Here is a 24,506-nt window from a genome sequence, read left to right on the forward strand (position 1 = left end):
TACCAGCTGTTATGTGAACACTGTTTGACCTTATACATCAGCATGACTACTGCCAAATTATCAATTAAGATGAATGGGTATAGGCAGAGGGTGTATACTGGCAATACTGGCAACTCGCTGAATCCTGTAGCTGAGCATGCTCTACAACAAGACATTTGTGACCTCGGCACCTGTTTCACCACACAGGCCATCTGGATTCTTCCCCCAGACACCAGTTTCTCAGCTCTCCACAGGTAGGAACTCACACTACACCACACCCTTGTTTCTCACCACCAACCTGGCCTTAATTTATGTTAATTTCTTCCTTCTCAGCACTTCTTCACTGTAACTACTCTTTGCTTCACTCCATTTTATTTTACTACTTCTTAAATTGTCTTTACCGTCTGTTTTTTGCCACCCCCTGTCATACCTCTGTTACGTACAATGCACTTACCTTTTCACTCTTATTAACTCGTGCATGATGTTTAATCAGTAATCTCTGTCTGTATATTACCCTGTCTTTCACCTTTAAGCTCTCAGGTTTTCGAATCTCAACTGATGCAGCCTCCCAATAATCAGTCTTTCCTACTCATCCCATACGATAAGTCTCCCCTGACCCATAGTTCTGGGTGACTTTCTCAAATTCTAGCCCTTTTCCTAGACCTCTCCTTTACTTCTCTTCCTTCCTCCTCAACCCTTCTACCTGAAGAAGGAGCCACTGACTCCGAAAGCTTGCCGTATTTTATGTGTGTGTTCTGCTTCTGCTTGGTAAGTAGATTTTTTTATCTGTCTTATTAAATAATTCACATATTCTTTATCATAGATGTTGTTCGTGTAAAATCTGGTCACAGAGTCTAATACAATGTGAACGAAACTTTCCTAGAGATGTTGACCATAAGTTTGCTAGGCACATAATGACTATTTTTGGGTGGCAAGGAGCGTGCATAAACTGATGTGCTGATATTTTGGATTGTGTTCACTACATATTAATTTTTAAAATGGTAAAGGTCAGAATTACCATTAGACATGAGCTGTTGAATCCAGCCATAATGTGTTTTAGTTAAATGACATTGTTTAGGAAAGTATTAAAGGTGATGATACTGTTTGAATCAAACATGGAAGTTCATTTAATCCTCAATTAATAGTCTAATAACTAAAGGTATTGTCAGGTTTAGAAAAATTAAGGTATCTGAAGTACAGTGTCAGAAACTGGAATCTAACAAGTACGATGGTTCAAATGCAAAGAATAAATTTTCGTTTTATCAAAAACTAATTATAAATGTCATTTAACTAAAATATTTTTTGAAAAAATGAAACTAGGTACTAGATGGAATGAAATCAGGGCTTTCTAATGAGTGGTGTCATTTGTCTCAAAGCTGCTCACATTAATTTTAGCATGATATGCTGTTTTAAGGATTGCAGTTACTAGCTTTCCCCAATCATCTAGATTTATGGTAAAATATACTTTTAGGAGTGGTGCCCTACTGCTCATAAATATCTGAAAAGTCGTGATTCCTGCCTTGAGCTGCTGATTTATTAGGTGAATATAAAATCATTGACATCAGATAATAAATGATAAAACCATGAGTCTGTCACTGTTGTCCCATCATAATATAAATTACATTATCAATATATAAACTGTGCTTGGTAGTGCACTCTTTCATGTTACAACTGTGCAGTCAGCTGAATGTGGTATGCATCCATTCATACCATTAACTCCGACTGCTGATATAACATGAGAGAGTGCAGTACCAAGCACAGTTTATATATTGATGATGTAATTTTATTATACTATGACGACAGTCACAGATTCATGGCTTTACTATCTGGCTTCACTGACTTTGGATTCACTTAATATGATACTGTAAATGCTTTTAAGAAAATGGTGAAGGTCTGTTGACCAAACATGATTGTTAAATAAAGGATTTTACCAGCAGCTTGAGGAAGTAATCATGAGTTCCTTCAAATTTTTAGATGAAGCTGATAATAAAATTACTTAAAATCACATATGAACAGTATTTTGGCAGTGTTACTTTCACAGTGCATATACACAGCATCTATATATAGTCAGATGGAGTACAAGGAAAAAGAGTTATGTAAGAGGAGTAAAATATAAGTCCATCCTGCAACATTTCATTACCTCCTAATGAATTATATTGGCTGATATTGCAAAATATCCGATTAGGTAAATCACTTCATTAACACTTTACTTATACTTTTTGAAATTAATTGTAAATCAGACATATAAAATTTACTCACTACATAAAGTTACAACAATCATTATTGACGTGTAAATGAAGCTGCCCTCAAAGGACATACTGCTTCTCAATCATCATCAGATTCATATAACAAAGAAAGGCTGTTAGTCTTATGAATAAGATCATTATAACAGGTAACACCCCCCCATGAACCATGGACCTTGCCGTTGGTGGGGAGGCTTGCATGCCTCAGCGATACGGATGGCCGTACAGTAGGTCCAACCACAACGGATGGGTATCTGTTGAGAGGCCGGAGAACTGTGTTGTTCCTGAAGAGGGGCAGCAGCCTTTTCAGTAGCTGCAGGGGCAACAGTCTGGATGATTGACTGATCTGGCCTTGTAACACTACCCAAAACGGCCTTGCTGTGCTGGTACTGCGAACGGCTGAAAGCAAGGGGAAACTACAGCCGTAATTTTTCCCGAGGGCATGCAGCTTTACTGTATGATTAAATAATGATGGTGTCCTCTTGGGTAAAATATTCCGGAGGTAAAATAGTCCCCCATTTGGATCTCTGGGCAGGGACTACTCAAAAGGACAACGTTATCAGGAGAAAGGAAACTGGCGTTCTATGGATCGGAGCGTGGAATGTCAGATCCCTTAATCGGGTAGTAGGTTAGAAAATTTAAAAAGGGAAATGGATAGGTTAAAGTTAGGTATAGTGGGAATTAGTGACGTTCGGTGGCAGGAGGAACAAGACTTTTGGTCAGGTGAATACAGGGTTATAAATACAAAATCAAATAGGGGCAATGCAGGAGTAGGTTTAATAATGAATAACAAAATAGGAGTGCGGGTAAGCTACTACAAACAGCATAGTGAACTCATTATTGTGGCCAAGATAGACACAAAGCCCACGCCTACTACACTAGTACAAGTTTATATGCCAACTAGCTCTGCAGATGATGAAAAAATTGATGAAATGTATGATGAGATAAAAGAAATTATTCAGATATTGAAGGGAGATGAAAATTTAATAGTCATGGGTGACCGGAATTCGAGAGTAGGAAAATCATAGTAGGTGAACTATCAGTTAAATAAGTCACCGCTGCAAAATACTAATGTGAATTCTTTACAGAGGAATGGAAAAACTGGTAGAAGTCGACCTCGGAGAAGATCAGTTTGGATTCCGTAGAAATGTTGGAACACGTGAGGCAATACTGACTTTACGCTTTATCTTAGAAGAAAGATTAAGGAAAGGCAAACCTTCTAGCATTTGTAGACTTAGAGAAAGCTTTTGACAATGTTGACTGGAATACTCTATTTCAAATTCTAAGGGTGGCAGGGTTAAAACACAGGGAGCGAAAGGCTATTTACAATTTGTACAGAAACCAGATGGCTGTTATAAGAGTCGTGGGGCACGAAAGGGAAGCAGTGGTTATGAAGGAGTGAGACAGGGTTGTAGCCTCTCCCCCGTGTTATTCAATCTGTATATTGAGCAAGCAGTAAAGGAAACAAAAGAAAAGTTCGGAGTAGGTATTAAAATCCATGGAGAAGAAATAAAAACCTTGAGGTTCGCCAATGACATTGTAATTCTGTCAGACAGCAAAGGACTTGAAATAGCAGTTGAACAGAATGGACAGTGTCTTGAAAGGAGGGTATAAGATGAATATCAACAAAAGCAAAACAAGGATAATGGAGTGTAGTCAAATTAAGTCGGGTGATGCTGAGGGAATTAGATTAGGAAATGAGACACTTAAAGTAGTAAAGGAGTTTTGCTATTTGGGGAGCAAAATAATTGAAGATGGTCAAGGTAGAGAGGATATAAAATGTAGGCTGGCAATGGCAGGGAAAGCGTTTCTGAAGAAGAGAAATTTGTGAACATCGAGTATAGATTTAAGTGTCAGGAAGTCGTTTCTGAAAGTATTTGTATGGAGTGTAACCATGTATGGAAGTGAAATATGGATGATAAATAGTGTAGACAAGAAGAGAATAGAAGCTTTTGAAATGTGATGCTACAGAAGAATGCTGAAGATTAGATGGGTAGATCACATAACTAATGAGGAGGTATTGAATAGAATTGGGGAGTAGAGGAGTTTGTGGCACAACTTGACAAGAATAAGGGACTGGTTGGTAGGGCATGTTTTGAGGCATCAAGGGATCACAAATTTAGCATTGGAGGGCAGCGTGGAGGGTAAAAATCATAGAGGGAGACCAAGAGATGAATACACTAAGCATATTCAGAAGGATGTAGGTTGCAGTAAGTACTGGGAGATGTAGAAGGTTGCACAGGATAGAGTAGCATGGAGAGCTGCATCAAACCAGTCTCAGGACTGAAGACCACAACAACAACAACAATAGGTTACAACAGTAAAAGGAGAAGCACTGATGACCACAACCTGAGAAGCATCTCATGTAATATACCTGTCTCCTTAAACTTAGTGAAAGAGGAAAATAAGTTTCTTATACAAATAATTAGCATCATCATGAGATATGAAAACATGATAATACTGTGATGAATGCTCTGAATACTCATGACCCTTGGTGCACGGTTTGTGTTACCACACTTGCTTACATCTGCAAACTAAATAACTGTAGGGGCTAGGTGTTGCTGTCTGTAAGCACAATTTACAATGGTATGTTACAAAGCCTGAGATAGGAAACATAAGGTCCTGCATAAGCCAAAACAGGATGACTTAAAAATTTGACTAAAATGGAGCTGGAGTATAAAATTTGCTTAATATAAAGATACTAACTAAAATTACAAATGTCAGCTCTCAAATATGTATCTATGATGTGCATAGTACATTACTATGAAATTAGTTGAAATGAGTCTACCAAAACACAAAAGAAGTCATAGGCACAACAAGTGTATGAAAACAGAAACAACAAGACATGAAAACCCTAAGTGCTGCTACTACACACTTCTGTGGGCCTCATCTCCCAACAGGAACTTGTGTGGTGTGGGGCCGGGGAAGGAAATCAAAAGGGTAGTGGCAGAAAACTGAAACATTCAAGATCTACAACGGCCTTTCAAACAATGAAAAGTAGATGCTCATGTGGATTCATTTTGTTCATTTAGAATTTACTGGAGTGGAATACATTATTCGTGACCAAATTATTGAATACTTACACAAATTCACCTTATACATTGAATATCATTCAGGCTTTCATAAATAACATTGAACAAACACTGCATGTCATGGACAACTGTGAGGTCATAACATTGACACTACCGTATGTCAGCTTAACATTTTATACCATCAGATTTGATATACTTTCCTGTATGAACATGTGATGTGCTGTTTTAGCTGCTCTCATTGATGCTTCTCTCTTGTTTCATATGTAATTCAGTTATGTACTTCATTTTTCCCTATTCCCATGATTTCTGATTTATCACATTCCACTTTCTCTCACATGTGCACTTCTTCTTCCATGTCACTTGCTGCTCACCATCACTATTTAAATCTACAGTTTGGGAACTTCTCTGTATTTCCATACTTTTCATGAATGAATGTAAACTGTGCCTTTTTCTCTTTCTGCACTATAGTAATTACTAAGAGTTTAATAGTGTCATGTATTAGAAGTAACTTATAACATGCTTCTCATAATGAAAGTTGTATAGAACATGCAAACTTCCTTGTTAGATGTAAGATAGATCCTGATTATGCTAATCATACCAGAGAAAATAAATGAATAATGGTCTGGGACTCTGTTGTCCGATGAGGTTGTTATAAGGTTTAAGGAGGCTACAGAAGGCAACAATGATGGTATAGAGAAAAAGTAAGATTATTTCTCCCTGATATCCACCATATTCCACCCACTGTCACTTAAACGTCACCATACTAACCTCCCTAACATCCTCATATAATTATTATCACGAATAAAGCTATGAAAATATTTGCTGTCACATCCACTTTCAGCTGCAGATTTGAAACAATGTAACATTATACAACAACTGAACTACATTTGATCTCAATTTCTACTGTGATAACTAATGTAGAATAGAAAACAATTTTTCAGTTTGTTCAAGTTCAATATTTCAATGATACACAAGTAGAAAAAGTTTAAATTTAAAATTACGTAAAATGTTTTAGGCTTTTAACACTTAAGCTGATCAGAACAACTTTATTTTAGGGCAGTAAAAAGTGTGCTGGTTATGGCTGGTTCTCTGAAGAGAGAGAATCCTGATAAGAGTGAAGATGTTGTACTTATTAGAGCATTGAGAGACAGTAATCTTCCAAAATTCCTCACTGATGATGCTACATTATTTCAGGTAATTATTATAAAAAGTATTAACTCTTATCAAGTATGTATAAAATTGTCCATTGGAAAAGATGGTCATTATATAGTTTCTAGAAACAAATGATAATGTAATACAGTTATGCTTGATTCAGGTTTCATAATCATTGAATTTACTATAATATTTATTCTGATTTTCTTATAATTTGACAGTATCACCTGCAGAATCACAACAGGAGTCTCCATTGACAGCAGTATAGAGTTAGAAACCGGTAAATGACTGTTCTGGAATGTAATATTGATAGCAGTAGATTTAGATGATGATAATGATGATGTGTGGTTTGTGGAGTGCTCAGCTGCATGGTTATCAGCGCCCATACATTTCCCAACCTTTCCTCAGTCCAAACTCGCCACATTCATGAATGATGATGAAATGATGAGGACAACACAAACACCCAGTAGGTTTATAGATTTGATAAATGATCTTTATGTTAACTAACTTAATTACTTCTAATTGCTTGGATTTGACATATTTATATCATTGGTTCGTATTGTGTTGGTACAGAATTTTTCCTGAATTAAATTTCTGACTTTTCCCATAATTGCTACAAGTGTGATGTTTTCTGTACCCCTGTTATATATAAATGAGTAAGTGTGTCAATAATTAATCTTATGTTAGAAGTTGTGCTACTTAAATACTACAGATCTAAGTCATTTCTGTCTATGGGATAATCTTCTGTATTAGTGCAATTTTTTTTTTTTTTTTTTGTGTTATTTGTTTGAGATATTCCTTAGTTGGCCTATGGGATTTAGAGTTCACAGCTCTGACATCACAGAAAATGCATGGAGGTCTCAGACTGCCTAAGAGAGGCCTTGAAACAGGAAACAAGTCACCAATAAAACTTCAGGACTAGAACATTAATAAAATTTATGTGAAAATCTTTGTTAAAAAGTCCATAATTTATCGTTAGTATGAATTAATGTTCACTCAAACAGATGTCTGTAGTGGAATCTGTAACAAATGTTCTTGGTTGTAAGAAATCAGTGAAAATCATTCTGAATAAGTATAAATAAAAGAATAATTAGTAATATTTGACGAAGAAATTCATCAAGTATTTTCATTCTTTTACTACCATGAAATCTCTCATGAAGGAACCATGTGATAAAAAACAAAACTACAGTGAAGAAGTTCAAACTGGAAATTAAAAGTAGACGAAAAGACCTATTAAGAAGGATAAACATTCAAAAAAGAAGAAATAAGTAACTGAAGAACACTGAAATTGTTGAGACTCAAGAATATTTTAATATTTTTATGCAAACGTTGTGGAAGCGAATTAATGAATGCATACAACATACTCATGTATATGGGTACCACAGTACAACGATCAAGGATTGCCAACTGTGTGGAATAAAAGTGACTAAGACTTTGTGATTACTTTGAGTGCAAAATAGAACTGAGGACTGAACTTTATGATTCATTTTTTAAAAGAATTTTCAGATTGTACAGTGATATGGAAGTACTGGGATCAATTGGTGTGAGTTAAATTAATACAACATTTACACCATTGGAGAATCAACATTGACCAGAAGTGACCTAAATGCATATTTAACACATGAAAACAGTATTCAGTGCAACATTGGTTTTGATGAAAATGCTGCACTATGAGCAGATATACTCACTTGTGGGTGTGGAGAGTGCTGACAATGTGGGTGTGCAATTGAAGAATCTCACTTCAGAAGCAACAGATGGCACAGCAACCATGGTTAATGGAAATATCAGTTTCTACATCTACATCTAAATACATACTCTAGAAGCCACTGTATGGTGAATGGCGGAGGGTACCTTGTGGCTTCCTATCATGTCCTGCTCGCAAATAGATGGTTCAAATGGCTCTGAGCACTATGCGACTTAACTTCTGAGGTCATCAGTCACCTAGAACTTAGAACTAATTAAACCTAACTAACCTAAGGACATCACACACATCCATGCCCGAGGCAGGATTCGAACCTGCGACCGTAGCGGACGCTCGGTTCCAGACTGTAGCGCCCAGAACTGCACGGCCACTCTGGCCGGCGCTCACAAATAGAGCAAGGGAAAAGGACTGCCAGTATGCCTCCATATGAGCCCTAATTTCTCTTATCTTATCTATGTGGTCTTTAAGTGAAATGTATGTTTGTGGCAGCAGAATTATTCTTTAGTCAGCTTCAGATGTTGATTCTCTAATCTTTTTCAGTAATGTTCCACAAAAGGAACTTTCTTCCCCCACCCCCTCAGGGATTCCCTCTTGACTACATGAAGCATCTTCATAATACTCACTTATTGATCAGACCTTCTGCAACAGATCTTGCAGTCCACTTCTAAATTGCTTCATTGTATTCCATTAAACTGACCTAGAAGGGAGTATCAAGTATGGGTCCCAGTAGTGCTCTATGTGTCATCTCTTTTACACACATCCCACACTTTCCTAAAATTCTCCCAGTATACTGAAGTTGACCATTTGCCTTCCCTACTATCATCCTTACATGATTGTTCGCTTTTGTATCACTTTGCAGTGCTATGCCCAGATATTTAATTTCTGTGACTGTATCAAGCAGTACCATACTAATGCTGTATCTGAACATTACAGCATTGTTTTTCCTACTCATCCACATTAAATTACATTTTTCTACATTTGCAGCAACCTTCCATTCATCAAATCAATTAGAAATTTTGTCTAAGTCAGCTTGTCTCTTCCTACAGCAATTAAACAATGACACATTCCCATACCTCACAGTATCATTGGCAAACAGCCACAGACTGCTACTCACCCTCTCTTTCAGACCATTTATGTGTACAGAGAAGCAGGGGAGGAGGGGGGGGGTCCTATCGAACTTACCTGGGACACTCCTGACAATACCCTTGTTGCTGATTAACAATTGCCATGGAGAACAATGTATTGAGTTCTGTTATTTAAGAATTATTCAAGCTACTCACATATACTGAAATGTAGTCTGTATGCTTCTACTCTCAATTGGAGGAAGAAGAGTAGGGTGTTTGAGATTTGCTGATGACATGGCCCTTCTAGCCACAGAGGAAAAAGAATTACAGGATTTGGTGGACACCATTGCAACTAATGGAAAAAAATATGGAATGAAAATTAACACAAATAAAACAAAAGTATTGGCACTAGGAGGAAATAAGGAAATAAAAATTATGCTGAATGGAGAAAAACTAGAACAGGTGCAAAATTTTAAGTATCTTGAAAGCAGGATAACCACTGACTGGAAGAGCACCACAGAAATTAAAACAAGGATAACAATGGCAAAAGTGGCATTTTGTAAGAAAAGTAGCATCTTCTGCAGCGGTCTGGACAGAGAACTCAGAAAGATACTCATAAAATGTCTTGTATGGAGTGTTCTTCTATATGGCGCTGAAACATGGACTATGAGGAAAAAAGACAGAGAAAGGCTGGAGGCTTTTGAGATCTGCACATGGCGGAAGATGGAAAGAATAAGTTGGATGGACAGAGTAAAAAATGAAGATGGAAAGAATAAGTTGGATGGACAGAGTAAAAAATGAAGAGGTACTGAGAAGAGTGGGAAAGAAAAGACAGTTACTAGATGTAATAAAGAGAAGAAAAAGAAATTGGATTGGGCATATATTAAGAAAGAATGACGGACTGATAAAAACAGTTTTAGAAGGTTATGTAGAAGGGAAAAGGAAGCGAGGAAGGAAGAGATTCCAGATACTGGATGACATGATAGACGATACAACATACAGCAGCCTTAAGAAGGAAGCAATAAATCGCAGAAAATGGAGAGGCAAAGGACCTGCTAATATAGCAGATAACTGATGATGATGATTCTGTATGCTTCTACTCTAAAATGCTTTCCAGAAATCTGGGAACATGGACTCTGCCTGTTGCCCTTCATCCATGGTTCACAGGATATTATGAGAGAAAATGGCAAGCTGAGTCCCACACTAGCAATGCTTTCTCTGATTTGTAAACAGAAGCTCTTCTGTTTCGAGGAAATTTATTATATTGTAACTGATAATACGTTGAAGAATTCTGCAGTAGGCCCATGCTAAGGATACTGGTCTACAATATTGTGGGTCCGTTCTTTTACCCCACCACCTGACCATATTTCCAGCCACATGGTATTCTGCACTGGGTGGGGGAATTGCAATAAATGCAAGTTAATTAAGGGCCCAATGCACTAGAGTGCTCTCTGTAAATTCAAATTGGGATTCCATCCACACCTGGTGACTCATTTATTTTAATTTCTTTCATTTGCTTCACTGTGCCAGGAATGCCTATTACTATGTCCTCCATATGGGAGTCCGCATGCCAATCAAGCAATAGTATGTTTCTACAACCCTTCTGCATGAATGACTTCTTAAATGAGAGATTTAAAACTTTGTCTTTCCTTTTGCTGTCTTTCATTGCCACACCTGACTGGTCAATGAGTTTCTTGACAAAGCCTTCAACTGCTTAGCAATTTTATGTAAGTGTTTTTACGAGATATGCTAAAACTGTTACCCATCCCATTTGACATTTTTGTAATACACACCTTTTCCACCAAGAGAATCTATTTGCTATGAGTATAACAATGAAGGAAATGAAGAAGTGGTGACTCAAATAACAAATTTCATCTGCGGTCATGCTCTCAAACATCAGTTCAAAGCGTTTTTGGAAGACCTGGAAATCATTTATGGTTTTGTGCCATATCGCTGTGAAATACACTTGAGTTGAGGTAAATTACTCATCAAACTTGTTACAGAATTGGAAAATGAATTGCAGAGAGCTTATTCAGCCTTCCTCTGAGACATTGTAATGAATGAATTTAATTTAGCATTGCAGGATAAGACTGTGTTGACATCCGACTGCATTCATATCTTTAGTATAAACTCTTTATGGAACTGCTCATTTCTCCAAGTTGTCATCTTTAATTATGGAAGCAGAGTGGAACTTTGAATGGTATCAAAAGCACTCATTGACCTTCTTCAAGGATTTCCACTTCACTTTTCAGATGATGACAGTGAGGGGGTTGGTTGCGTGATAAGTTTCATGATAAAATTATTTTTGCAGACTTTAGTAAGAATTTCCTCATTGTACATTTCCTTCACTTAATAAGTCAGCAGCTACCATTATGTGGATTTTTGGATCTGTGCAAGCAGCTTTTTCCTGTAATGAAGAGAACAAAACCTACACACAGAGGCTCATTGACAGACTCATCTTAAAAGCTTGTCTTCAGACTAGTAGTGCTCAAAAGATGGAACTAGATACTGAAGCTTTAATGAAAAACAAAATAAATAACATTCATTGACATCCTGTGTTTTTAAAGTTTAACCTTTAAATAAGGCGATCTAAAAATACAAGTTTACCAGTTTTTTCCTAAAATGGCATTCGTCATAAGACTGCATCATTTGTTAGAAATTTTGTGCCCCATGTCCTTCTCATCATCAAAATAGTGAGGGGAATGTAATTTAATTTTCATTGTTGCTTCTTATTAATGAAACAGTCTTAGAAAACAAAATTTGCACAAAACATATTATCACATAGAAGAAGGTGTAATTAGGTGAATGTCGAACACTAACTTCACTTAATGAAGGTTTATTTAGCACTTGCACATAGAAGAGCACGGAGCAAACTGCCCCTGGCCAGAACACATACAGTATATATACAGCTACAGAACAATCCAGTACAATGATTCTTGATATTTGAACTGAATATAGAAATTAAAATTGTACAGTCCAAGTGAGTTTTTAACTCAAGACCTTCCATCCCGACAGTTTAGTTTCATAGTCACTACACCACAGTGCTACTCAGCTTCATCTGCAACATTGCTCCTTCCTTAATAGAACAGCGTCTCGGTGTTATGTCATCCTAGTCCAGGCACGAGTCATTGGTCTGAATACTCAGACTCCTGAAGACTGATTCTCGCCCTGGTGGTGATCTTCTTCCAACTTCCTTTGCTGCTACGCTCTTTGTCACCTTTCTGCCTGTTGACTGTCACTAGAGCTTCAAATTTTACCGGGGTTGCTGGATCCTTATGGGGATTCATTCGAAGGACGTGGACCATATCTCTGATCTTTCGTCATCTTGTGTCGGGGTCAAAATCTTCAACTTCATAAGTACCATCAGACAACTGTCTTACAGCCTTATAAGGTCCAAAGCAGTGCCTGAGGAGCTTCTCAGAGAGACCAACCTTCTGAGCAGAAGTGAAGATCCAGACAAGGTCACCACACTGCTAGTCAACAGGAAGGTGGCTCGTGTCATACCTTCAGTGGCCGTTTTCTTGAGCCTGCAGTGTGTGGAGTTGAGCTGATTGCTGAGCTTCCTCAGCTGTGATTAACACCTGGACGACGTAGTCATTGTCCACGTCATCAGGATGTAATGGAACTACAGTGTCCATTATCGTAGTTGCTTAATGACCATGCACCAGGAAAAATGGCATAAATCCTGTGGTGTCTTGTTTGGTGGTGTTGTAGGCAAACGTCACAAAAGGTAGCACCTCATCCCAGTTGCTCTGCTCAACATTGACAAACATTGATAGCATGTCGGCCAAGGTGTTACTAAGGCATTCAGTAAGCCCGCTAGTTTGCAGATGGTAGGCAGTCATCATGTGATTAGTAATGTTGCACTGCCAGTTTATCGCTGTCACAAGATTCAATTGAAAACTTTCCCTTGATCCGTAATTAATGACCTTGGGGCACCAGTTTTAATACAATGTCTTCCATGATGAATTAGGCTACCTCAGATGCTTCAGCTGTTTTCACAGTTTTTATAATGGTATAGCACATCAGATAATCAGTGCAAATAATATGCGATCTATTGCCAGTAGCAGACATTGGAAATCGTCCAAGGAGGTCAATCTCAACACAATGGAAAGGCGTTTGAGCTGGTGGAACAGGTATGAGTTGGCCAGGTGGTTTCTGAGGGACTACCTTTCTCCTCTGGCACTCTCGACAGTGCAACACATAGTGACGGACACATCTAAATAAACCTGGCCAGAAAAATCTCTTGCGGATTCTATCGTATGTCTTAATAAATCCTAAATGTCCAGCCTCAGGTGTGTCATAGAATTTCTGTTGAACATCTAAGCACATGTGTTTAGGAATCACTGGTAGCTATCTCTTTCCAAACGGATCACAGTTTTTCTTGCGAAGTAATCCATTAACTACCTTAAATTGCCATTTCACATCCTCTGACTGATTCAAGTCAAGCATAATTTGAGATGTCTTGGCATGCTTTTTCTGCTCAGCAGAGAGATCCTGGAGTGCAGCGACACAGTCTCTATCTTCATCGAAGCCTTGATGGTCTTGCACAGGGTTTCTTGAGAGACAGTCGGCATCTTGGTTTTTCCTTCCACTTTTGTACACTGTGGTAATGTCATGCTCTTGAAGATGTAGTGCCCACCTGGGAAGTCATCCTGTTGGATCCTTAAGATGTGTCAACCAACAAAATGAATGATGGTCTGTAACAACTGTGAATGGCCTTCCATCCTTCCATAGAGATACGGTCAAAACTTGCACATGGCCCAGATCACAGCAAGACATTCTCTTTCTGTAGGTGAGTAGTTTCTCTCGGCTTTTGTAAGTGTCCTAGATGCGTAGGCTATAGCTTTCTGCTTTCCATCCAAAATTTGCACCAGAACAGCACTGATCCCATACCCGCTGGCATCTGTGTGTAGTTCTGTAGATTCTCTATCATCATACAGACCAAGTACAGGGTCAGTCGTCAGAGCTTTTCGCAGCACACTGAAAGTATCTTGTTGAGCACCACCCCAGACAAATTTAGCATCACCTTTTAACAACTCTTGAAGTAGCCTGGCTTTGATGCAAAAGTCTTTGATAAAACAACAGTAATAAGAACATAATCCGAGGAAGTTTCTCACATCTCTAATACTTTTAGGAATAGGAAATTCTGTTATAGATCTCACCTTTTCTTGGCCTGGCTGCACACCTTCATTTGACACAAGGTGTCCAAGTATTTTGATTTCTTTTGCTCCAAAGAGACACTTTCGTGGATTAAGTTTCAGCCCACCTTGTTGGAGACACTTAAGAACAGCCCTGAGTCTTTTTATATGTTCATCAAATGTCTCTGAGAACACTATAATGTCATCTAAATAACAAAGACTCATTGTCCACTTCAGGTGACTTAGAAGATTATCCACCATCCATTGAAGAGATGCTGGTGCATTACACAAACCAAACAGCCTTACCTTAAACTCATACAGATCCTCAGGGTTGATGAATGTGGTTTTCTCACTATCAGCCTCATCTATTTCAATTAGCCAGTATCCCAAGTACATGTCTACAGTTGAGAAAAACTTAGCCCCCTTCAGACAATCTAGCATATTGTCAGTTCGTGGAAGAGGGTAAACATCCTTTTAAGTTATCTTATCAAGCTTCCTGTGATCAACACAAAAGTGCCAACTGCCATCAAGGACCACTGGTGATGACCATGGGCTCTGTGAAGGCTGAATGAAGTCATTCTTCATCATTTTCTCTGCCTCATCATGCATTATTCGAAGTTCCTTTGCTGATACATGGTATGCTCTCTGGTTTATTGGTTGCTGGTCTCCAGTGCTAATCTGGTGCTTCACTGTCTATTTGTCTAATTTGCTCTTCACCTGTGGATTGCAGCATTCAGAGAACTCATGAAGAATGGCAAGTAGCTTCTTGTGTGGTTACTTAGAGATCTGGTGACAGTCGAGCTAGAAGTTCTTGTCTCGTAGTGGTAGTGCTAATTTCACCCACAGACTTGGCATGGGAGGTTTCTATGATGCTCAGCTGTTCTTCAATTAATGGCTCAGCATTTGCTACGCACATGCGTCCTGGAAGGATCTGCAGTTTGCGGCGACAGTTAACTATCCACAATTCACCAAATCCGTTCTTAAACGAGATGACAGAGGCTGGGATGACCAAGTTATTCTCCAGTGGTATGCTTCTCTTACATTCAACTACAAGATCCATGGGTTGATGCATGGCATGACACAAGACAGTTACCTTTCTAGTGCTGACTGCAGGAATAAACACTTCATCAAGGACACAGTCTCCACACACTCGGATGTGTGTCTTCCTGTCCACAGTATCTCATCTCATCTAGCATTATCCTTCAGTGACCACAATCTATAATTGCCTGAGAAGCTTTCAAAAAGTCCCATCCGAGAATGATGTCATGACTAGACTATAGTAAGACGATGAATTCTAAGGGCTGTGTATGGCCACTTATACCCACACAAATGGTAGATGTTCCTGTAGGTTTCACATATTTCCAGCGAATTACTATGAGAAGAGGTTATATTCAACAGCTGTACCAAATAATAATTAGCTCCTTCTACCGACACCCAACTCAAATGATATAATAACTGAACAGTTCAAAGGAAACTTGAATCTCATTACAAATAAGTACACCACTCATTCAGTTATAATTGGTGGAGATTTCAATCTACCCTTGATTTGTTGGCAAAAATACATGTTCAAAGCCATTGGTAGACAGAAAACATCTTCCGAAATTGTACTAAATGCTTTCTCTGGGAATTACTTTGAACAATTAGTTCATGAGCCCACATGAATTGTAAATGGTTGCGAAAACATACTTGACCTCTTAGCAACAAATAATCCTGATCTAATACAGAGTGTCATGATGGAGAGGCCAGACAAACGTGTGGTTCCTGAAGAGGGGCAGCAGCCTCTTCAGTAGTTGCAGGGGCAACAGTCTGGATGATTGAATGACCTGGCTTTGTATACTACCCAAAATGGCCTTGCTGTGCTGGTACTGTGAACGGCTGAAAGCAAGGGGAAATTACAGCCGTAATTTTCCCGAGGACATGCAGCTTTACTGTATGATTAAATGATGATGTCATCCTCTTGGGTAAAATATTCCAGAGGTAAAATAGTCCCCCATTCGGATATCCGGGCGGGGACTACTCAAAAGGACATCGTTTTCAGGAGAAAGAAATCTGGTGTCCTACGGATATGAGCGTGGAATGTCAGATCCCTTAATTGGGCAGGTAGCTTAGAAAATTTAAAAAGGGAAATGGATAGGTAAAAGTTAGATATAGTGGGAATTGTGAAGTTTGGTGGCAGGAGGAACAAGACTTTTGGTCAGGTGAATGTAGGGTTATAAATACAAAATCAAATAGGGGTAATGCTGGAGTAGATTTAATAATGAATAAAAAAATAGGAGTGCGGGTAAGCTACTACAAACAGCATAGTGAACGCATTATTGTGGCCAAGATAGACACGAAGCCCATGCCTACTACAGTAGTACTAGTTTATATTCCAACTAGCTCTGCAGATGATGAAGAAATTGATGAAATGTATAATGAGATAAAAGAAAGTATTCAGGTAGTGAAGGGAGACGAAACTTTAATAGTCATGGGTGTCTGGAATTTAACAGTAGGAAAAGGAAGAGAGGGAAACCTAGTAGGTGAATATGGATTGGGGCTAAGAAATGCAAGCGGAAGCCGCCTGGTAGAATTTTGCACAGAGCAAAACTTAATCATAGCTAACACTTGGTTCAAGAATCATGAAAGAAAGTTGTATACATGGAAGAACCCTGGAGATACTAGAAGGTTTCAGATAGATTATATAATGGTAAGACAGAGATTTAGGAACCAGCTTTTAAATTGTAAGACATTTCCAGGGGCAGATGTGGACTCTGACCACAATCTAGTGGTTATGAACTGTAGATTAAAACTGAAGAAACTGCAAAAAGGTGGGAATTTAAGGAGATGGGACTTGGATAAAGTGAAAGAACCAGAGGTCATACAGAGTTTCAGGGAGAGCATAAGGGAACAATTGTCACATATGGGGGAAAGAAATACAGTAGAAGAAGAATGGGTAGCTTTGAGGAATGAAATAGTGAAGGCAGCAGAGGATCAAGTAGGTAAAAAGATGTGGGCTAGTAGAAATCCTTGGGTAACAGAAGAGATACTGAATTTAATTGATGAAAGGAGACATTACAAAAATGCAGTAAGTGAAGCAGGCAAAAAGGAATACAAACGTCTCAAAAATGAGATCGACAGGAAGTGCAAAATTGCTAAGCAGGGATGACTAGAGAACAAATTTAAGGATGTAGAGGCTTATCTCACGAGGGGTAAGATAGATACTGCCTACAGGAAAATTAAAGAGACCTTTGGAGAAAAGAGAACCACTTGCATGAATATCAAGAGCTCAGATGGAAACCCAGTTCTAAGCAAAGAAGGGCAAGCAGAAAAGTGGAAGGAGTATATAGAGGGTCTATACAGGGGCGATGTTCTTGAGGACAGTATTATGGAAATGGAAGAGGAGGTAGATGAAGATGAAATGGGTGATATGATACTGCGTGAGGAGTTTGACAGAGCACTGAAAGACCTGAGTTGAAACAAGATCCCGGGAGTAGACAACATTCCATTAGAACTACTGATGACCTTGGGAGAGCCTGTCCTGACAAAACTCTACCATCTGGTGAGCAAGATGTATGAGACAGGCGAAATTCCCTCAGACTTCAAGAAGAATATAATAATTCCAATCCCAAAGAAAGCAGGTGTTGACAGATGTGAAAGTTACCAAACTATCAGTTTAATAAGTCACAGTGCAAAATACTAACGCAAATTCTTTATAGACAAATGGAAAAACTGGTAGAAGCCGACCTCGGGGAAGATCAGTTTGGATTCCGTACAAATGTTGGAACACGTGAGGCAATACTGACTTTACGCCTTATCTTAGAAGAAAGATTAAGGAAAGGCAAACCTTCTAGCATTTGTAGATTTAGAGAAAGCTTTTGACAATGTTGACTAGAATACTCTCTTTCAAATTCTAAAGGTGGCAGGGTTAAAATACAGGGAGTGAAAGGCTATTTACAATTTGTACAGAAACCAGATGGCAGTTATAAGAGTTGAGGGGCACAAAAGGGAAGCACTGGTTATAAAGGAGTGAGACAAGGTTGTAGCCTCTCCCCCATGTTATTCAATCTGTATATTGAGCAAGCAGTAAAGGAAACAAAAGAAAAGTTCGGAGTAGGTATTAAAATCCATGGAGAAGAAATAAAAACCTTGAGGTTCGCCGATGACATTGTATTTCTGTCAGACAGCAAAGGACTTGAAAGAGCAGTTGAACAGAATGGACAGTGTCTTGAAAGGAGGGTATAAGATGAACATCAACAAAAGCAAAACAAGGATAATGGAGTGTAGTCGAATTAAGTCGGGTGATGCTGAGGGAATTAGATTAGGAAATGAGAAACTTAAAGTAGTAAAGGAGTTTTGCTATTTGGGGAGCAAAATAATTGATGATGGTTGAGGTAGAGAGGATATAAAATGTAGGCTGGCAATGGCAGGGAAAGCGTTTCTGAAGAAGAGAAATTTGTTAACATCGAGTATAGATTTAAGTGTCAGGAAGTCGTTTCTGAAAGTATTTGTATGGAGAGTAGCCATGTATGGAAGTGAAATATGGATGATAAATAGTGTAGAAAAGAAGAGAATAGAAGCTTTTGAAATGTGGTGCTACAGAAGAATGCTGAAGATTAGATGGGTAGGTCACATAACTAATGAGGAGGTATTGAATAGAATTGGGGAGAAGAGGAGTTTGTGGCACAACTTGACAAGAAGAAGGGATCGGTTGTTAGGACATGTTCTGAGGCATCAAGGGATCAAAAATTTAGCATTGGAGGGCAGCGTGGAGGGTAAAAATCGTAGAGGGAGTCCAAGAGATGAATACACTAAGCATATTCAGAAGGATGTAGGCTGCAGTAGGTACTGGAAGATGAATTAGGTTACACAGGAGTAGCATGGTGAGCTGCATCAAACCAGTCTCAGGATTGAAGACCACAACAACAACAAGAGCAACAACAACATGATGGATGCAGGGATTAATGAATGCAAGTTCATTGTAGTGAGGCTCAAAACCATATCAACCAAAACCACTAAAAATAAATGCAAAATATATCTATTTAAAACAGCAGATAAAAATTCACTTGATTTCTTCCTAAGAGAGAGTCTTCATTCCTTCCAAGCTAATTATGTAATTGTAGACCAGATATGGCTGAAATTGAAAGATACAGATCAACAGCAATAGATAGATTCATACCGCATAAGTTAGTAAGAGATGGGACTAATCCACCATGGTACACAAAACGTGTCAGAACACTGTTGCAGAAGCAACAAAAAAAGCATGTTAAATTCAGAAGAACACAAAATCCCCAAGACTGGCTAAGTTTCACGGAAGCTCAAAATTTAGTGCAGACGTCAATGCCGGATGCTTTTAATAGTGTCCACAATGAAACATTGTCTCAAAATATAGTAGCAAATCCAAAGAGATTCTGGTCATATGTAAAGTACACCAGCGGCAATAACAGTCAATACCGTCACTGCGCAATAGTGATGGAAATGTTACCAATGATGGTGCCACTAAGGCAGAGTTACTGAATACAGTTTTCTGTAATTCCTTTACGAAAGTAAATATTCCAAAATTCGAAACCAGAACAGCTGTTAGCATAAGTGACATAAAAGTAGATACCTTAGGTGTTACAAAACAACTCAAATCACTTAAGAAAGGCAAGTTTTCCAGTCCAGATGGTATACCAATCAGGTTCCTTTCAGAGTATGTGGACACAATAGTGTCTTTCTTAACATTCATATACAACCGCTCACTTGAAAAAAGTTCTGTTCCTAAAGACTGGAAAGTAGCACTGCTCACACCAATATTCAAGAAATGAAATAGGAGTAACCCATTGAATTACAGACCCATATCACTGATCTCAATTTGCAGTAGGATTTTGGAGCATATACTGTACTTGAACATTAGAATTACTTTGATACATAACCAACATGTATTCAGAAAATGTCGTTCTTGTGCAACACAGCTAGCTTGTTGTTCCCATGCAATAATGAGTGCTGTTGACAACGGATTTCAGATCTATTCCATATTCTTAGATTTCCAGAAGGCTTTTGATACCATTCCTCACAAGCAACTGTTAATCAAATTGCATGCATATGGAGTATTGTGTCAGTTGTGTGACTGGTTTTATGATTTCCTCTCAGAGAGGTCACAGTTCGTAGTGATAGATGGTAAATCATCGAGTAGAACAGAAGTGATATCTGGCTTTCCGCAAGGTAGTGTCATAGGCCCTCTGCTGTTCCTGATTTACATAAATGATCTAGGTGATAATCTGAATAACCCCCTTAGATTGTTTGCAGTAAACATCAGACGATCAGTTCCAATTACAAAATGATCTAGAGAGAATTTCTGTATGGTGCGAAGAGTGTCAAGTGGCACTAAACAAAGAAAAGTGCGAGGTCATCTGCATGAGTACTAAAAGAAATCTGATAAATTTTGGGTATATGATAAATCACACAAATTTAAAGGATGTCAATTCGACTGAATACCTAGAAAATACAATAACAAGCAACTTAAATTGGAAAGACCACATAGATAATATTGTGGGCAAGTTGAAACAAAGACTGTGCTTTGTTGGGAGAACACTTAGAAGATGCGACAAACTCACTAAAGAGACACTCTACATGACACTTGTCTGTCCTCTGCTGGAATATTGCTGCATGGTGTGGGATCCTTACCAGTTAGGATTGGCGGAGGATATTGAAAATGTGCAAAGAAGGGCAGGTCGTTTCATGTTATCGTGCAATAGGGCTGACTGTGTCACTGATATGATACGCGAGTTGGGGTGGCAGTCTCTGAAACAAAGGCGGTTTTCTTTGAGGTGAGATCTATTTACGAAATTTCAATCACCAACTTCCTCTTCCAAATTCGAAAATATTTTGTTGACACCCTTCTACGAAGGAAGAAATTATCATCATAATAAAATAAGAGAAATCAGAGCTCGAACAGAAAGATTTAGGTGTTCCTTTTTCCCACGCGCCATTTGAGAGTGGAATGGTAGAGAAGTAGTATGAAAATGGTTCGATGAACCCTCTACCAGGTACTTAAGTGAGAATTGCAGAGTAACCATTTAGATGTAGACACCTTCAACAGAGATGTTTTGTTGTTGATGAATACGGTTTTCTGCAACTGGCGACGGTATTTCTCCGATATGACTGAATATGATGCTCCAGAGTCCACAAGAGCTTGGGCTGGTCAGCCATCCATGAGGATATCATTGTAGTTTCCTATCATTTTTGTAGTGATCGACGGCAGAGGATTTTGCTCTTCAGCGGCCTCACCTGAGGAACATCGCACCCTTTAGTTTTCCAATTGCAGCATCTAGGTGATCAGCTGGAGCTTCTAAACAGTGATGGAGACCTTGATTGCCATGTTGGGGAGTGGCCTCTCCAGTGGCTAGGTTGTGGCGATGGTGACCAAAGTCATCCTGCACCCCCGTCTTCTTGTTCATCTTTGTTGTCCTGGACTTGGCGTCGACTAAGATTGGTATGTTGTCTTCTGGCATGGGCGTCATCAAATATCCACCACCTTTCTTGACAATAGTGCACCACATGTCCCGGTCATCCGCAGTGGAAACATACTGGTTGGTTAACCTGGATCATTCAGTCATCAGTCTTCCTTGGTGCCCAAACATGTTCCTCATGCGGCATTGCAGGAATGTAACTCCACCTGGGTCTTGACTTTTTCACCATTTTAAAGGACAATGAAGGACAAAGGACGAAAGATTGGGTTCAGTATCTGTTCCTGTTCCCCCCTTATGACCTCTTGAAGTGTCTTGGCTTTTTGCTTGCCGTGCAATCCAAGTGCCTTCTGAACTTCCTCTCTCACTATCTGACGAAGAACACTTGTGAAATCAGTTGCTTCCTCCATCACAGGCATCGATACGGCATTTGAAAGCCATTGAAACTTGCCAAAAAAATTGAAATTAGTGTTGTTTTGTTCTTCCACACCCTAAGTTAAGTGCCTGATCAAGATATAGTGTTACAAATTGCACACTGTATACTCTGGGATGGTAGAAGGATTCTAACTGCTCTACTAACAATATATGATTGTAAAAGGGGAGTGATTCCAGAAAAATAAATATGGAGTCACTGGCTGGGGTAAGGTACCATATGCAACACGGTGTATCTATGAAAGTACTACTGATCCCCTCCCTGTTAAATTTCACTACAAAATTACTGAAAAATGTTTGTGAGGGGATGTTCACCCCCAGATTTTGCCTTGACTATGCAGTGCACTGAATGTATTCTCAACTATTTCAACTCTTCAAATGACTATTTAATTCATAAATTATGATGGACATAAGAATTAAAAAAAAAAAGTTCAAATATTCAGTGATAACAAAAATGAAAATAAATTTCCTCTTATTGGTTAGTTCACTTTCACTGGGTTAAGTGCTCACTGTAGAGTTTGCTAAATTATACAGTATGATCTTGACTAAGTAAGATGCATAACAAATAAATTTCCAATGGTGTGTCAAATAACAAAGAACAAATATCATGATGCCAAACTGGTGATTAAGGTTGTCTGCACAATATCAGCATTGTCACATTCCTCCAAATAACAACAAATTCAAATGATCCTACATAAAAACCAAACAACCCCCAATATGTGCCAGGTTAAAGCATACACAAATGTTCAAATATATCCTTTTCAACCCCCACTCTATGAATAGACAAAATATAGGTCAAAATATGCAAATATTCAAACATAAAAGCAATATGAATATAAACTAAAAAAAAAATATTTTACAGTATTAGCTTCAAACGTGTTAAGTTATCCGATTTCTCACTTGTCAGTGTTTGCATTTGCAAAAGGCCATGGACATTAATTGAGCTTTTTATGAGTTGTAATTTTCTTTCAATTAATATTTTCATTATTTCTGGGTCAGAATATTCATAGCATGGCATGACTAGGTGTACAACACGGATTTGTATATGTGACATAGAGTATACATTCTTCAACACAAGTTTACTATTTGTTGGTTTTTTATTCAGTTTTGTGATACTTTCATTAACTAGGTAATTATTTTTGCAAAGCTCCCTCAGATCTGTCTGCAAGCTACTGATTTCAACACACATGTTCCCTTCCTTCACTACTTGTACACATTCACTAATCATATTACTATCAGGAGACTGTCCCGAATTTTTCATAGCATTATTATCAGCTAAGTACACACTTTGACAAATATCACTTAAGACCTTACGCTTTTGATCACCAAACTGACATTTGCTACTATAGTCATTGACTACACTTAGTGCTCTATTACTAATTAGATCGTCTTTTCCATTTTCACAAACACAGTCAGACACAACATCACTAACATCAACTGGTAATATTAATCTATCAGGCACTGCTCTACTGGTTTCTAACTCGTTACTTGAACACACACCAGAATTTCCAGAATCATTCAGCATCAAATCATCAACTTTAACTTCTACATATAACATCCCATCTAATTCTGTAAGTAACATATCATCATCAACATCATCATCATCAGGAACATTATCATCAGAAACATTATAATCACAATTAGTATCATTTTAAACATCAAACTCATTTCTCTCTTTACACACTTCTTCAACAATCTCAACATTGTGACCATTCTGTTCTACCACATCTTCGGTTTTCTGTTTATTGTCTACTGCAATTTCATCTGGAATTACTCTGTCATTCTCATTTCCATTGCCAAGCACATTAACATCAGCTTCCACACAATCAGCACCAGTCTCAGCTTTTTCACTAATTTCACAGTTACTCAACATTCTCACTAAACCATACTTATCAGATCTGTTCACATCACTATCGACAACTACTACTGCATTACTACTATTAAATAAATTTGTCAAAGTGTTTTCTTCTAATTCAAATTCAGATTTTTTACTTTTTTGTTCATCTTTGTTTTCAGATAAAAAATTTACCAGAATTCCCTATCAAACTTCATTCTACTCGCTTCAGGTTTTATTCTGGGTACAAAATTTTGATATGTCCAGTTTGTTCTGCCCCTTCCCCTTCTGAAATTACTACCATGTGCCTGAATGTAATTCGCATTTTGCCAGGCTCCAAAAGAGGCAGGTCTTAGTTTACCGGACCATTCCTTCTATTTTCAGAATTGTTACTATTGTTTCCCTGATTTTGTCCCCACTGCCTATTTCTTGGTTTGAAATTCCTGTTGTCTGGTCCCTTGCCTATCATTCCTCTCCTCATTTCTTCTGTCATCATTTCTGAA

The 24,506-nt window shown here is 38.3% G+C and overlaps 1 protein-coding gene across 1 annotated transcript in view; it reads left to right on the plus strand.

The window, feature by feature from the left end:
- The window catches only part of LOC126188640 (dynein axonemal heavy chain 6), a 1,044,937-nt gene that overhangs the window by 391,874 nt on the left and 628,557 nt on the right, over positions 1 to 24,506 (plus strand). The window contains exon 71 of the mRNA XM_049930241.1: positions 6,310 to 6,448. Within this exon, the coding sequence (XP_049786198.1) occupies positions 6,310 to 6,448 (139 nt within the window). The remainder of the gene's footprint in view (positions 1 to 6,309; positions 6,449 to 24,506) is intronic.

The sequence above is a fragment of the Schistocerca cancellata genome, chromosome 5, assembly GCF_023864275.1.
Source record: "Schistocerca cancellata isolate TAMUIC-IGC-003103 chromosome 5, iqSchCanc2.1, whole genome shotgun sequence".
NCBI lineage: Eukaryota > Metazoa > Arthropoda > Insecta > Orthoptera > Acrididae > Schistocerca > Schistocerca cancellata.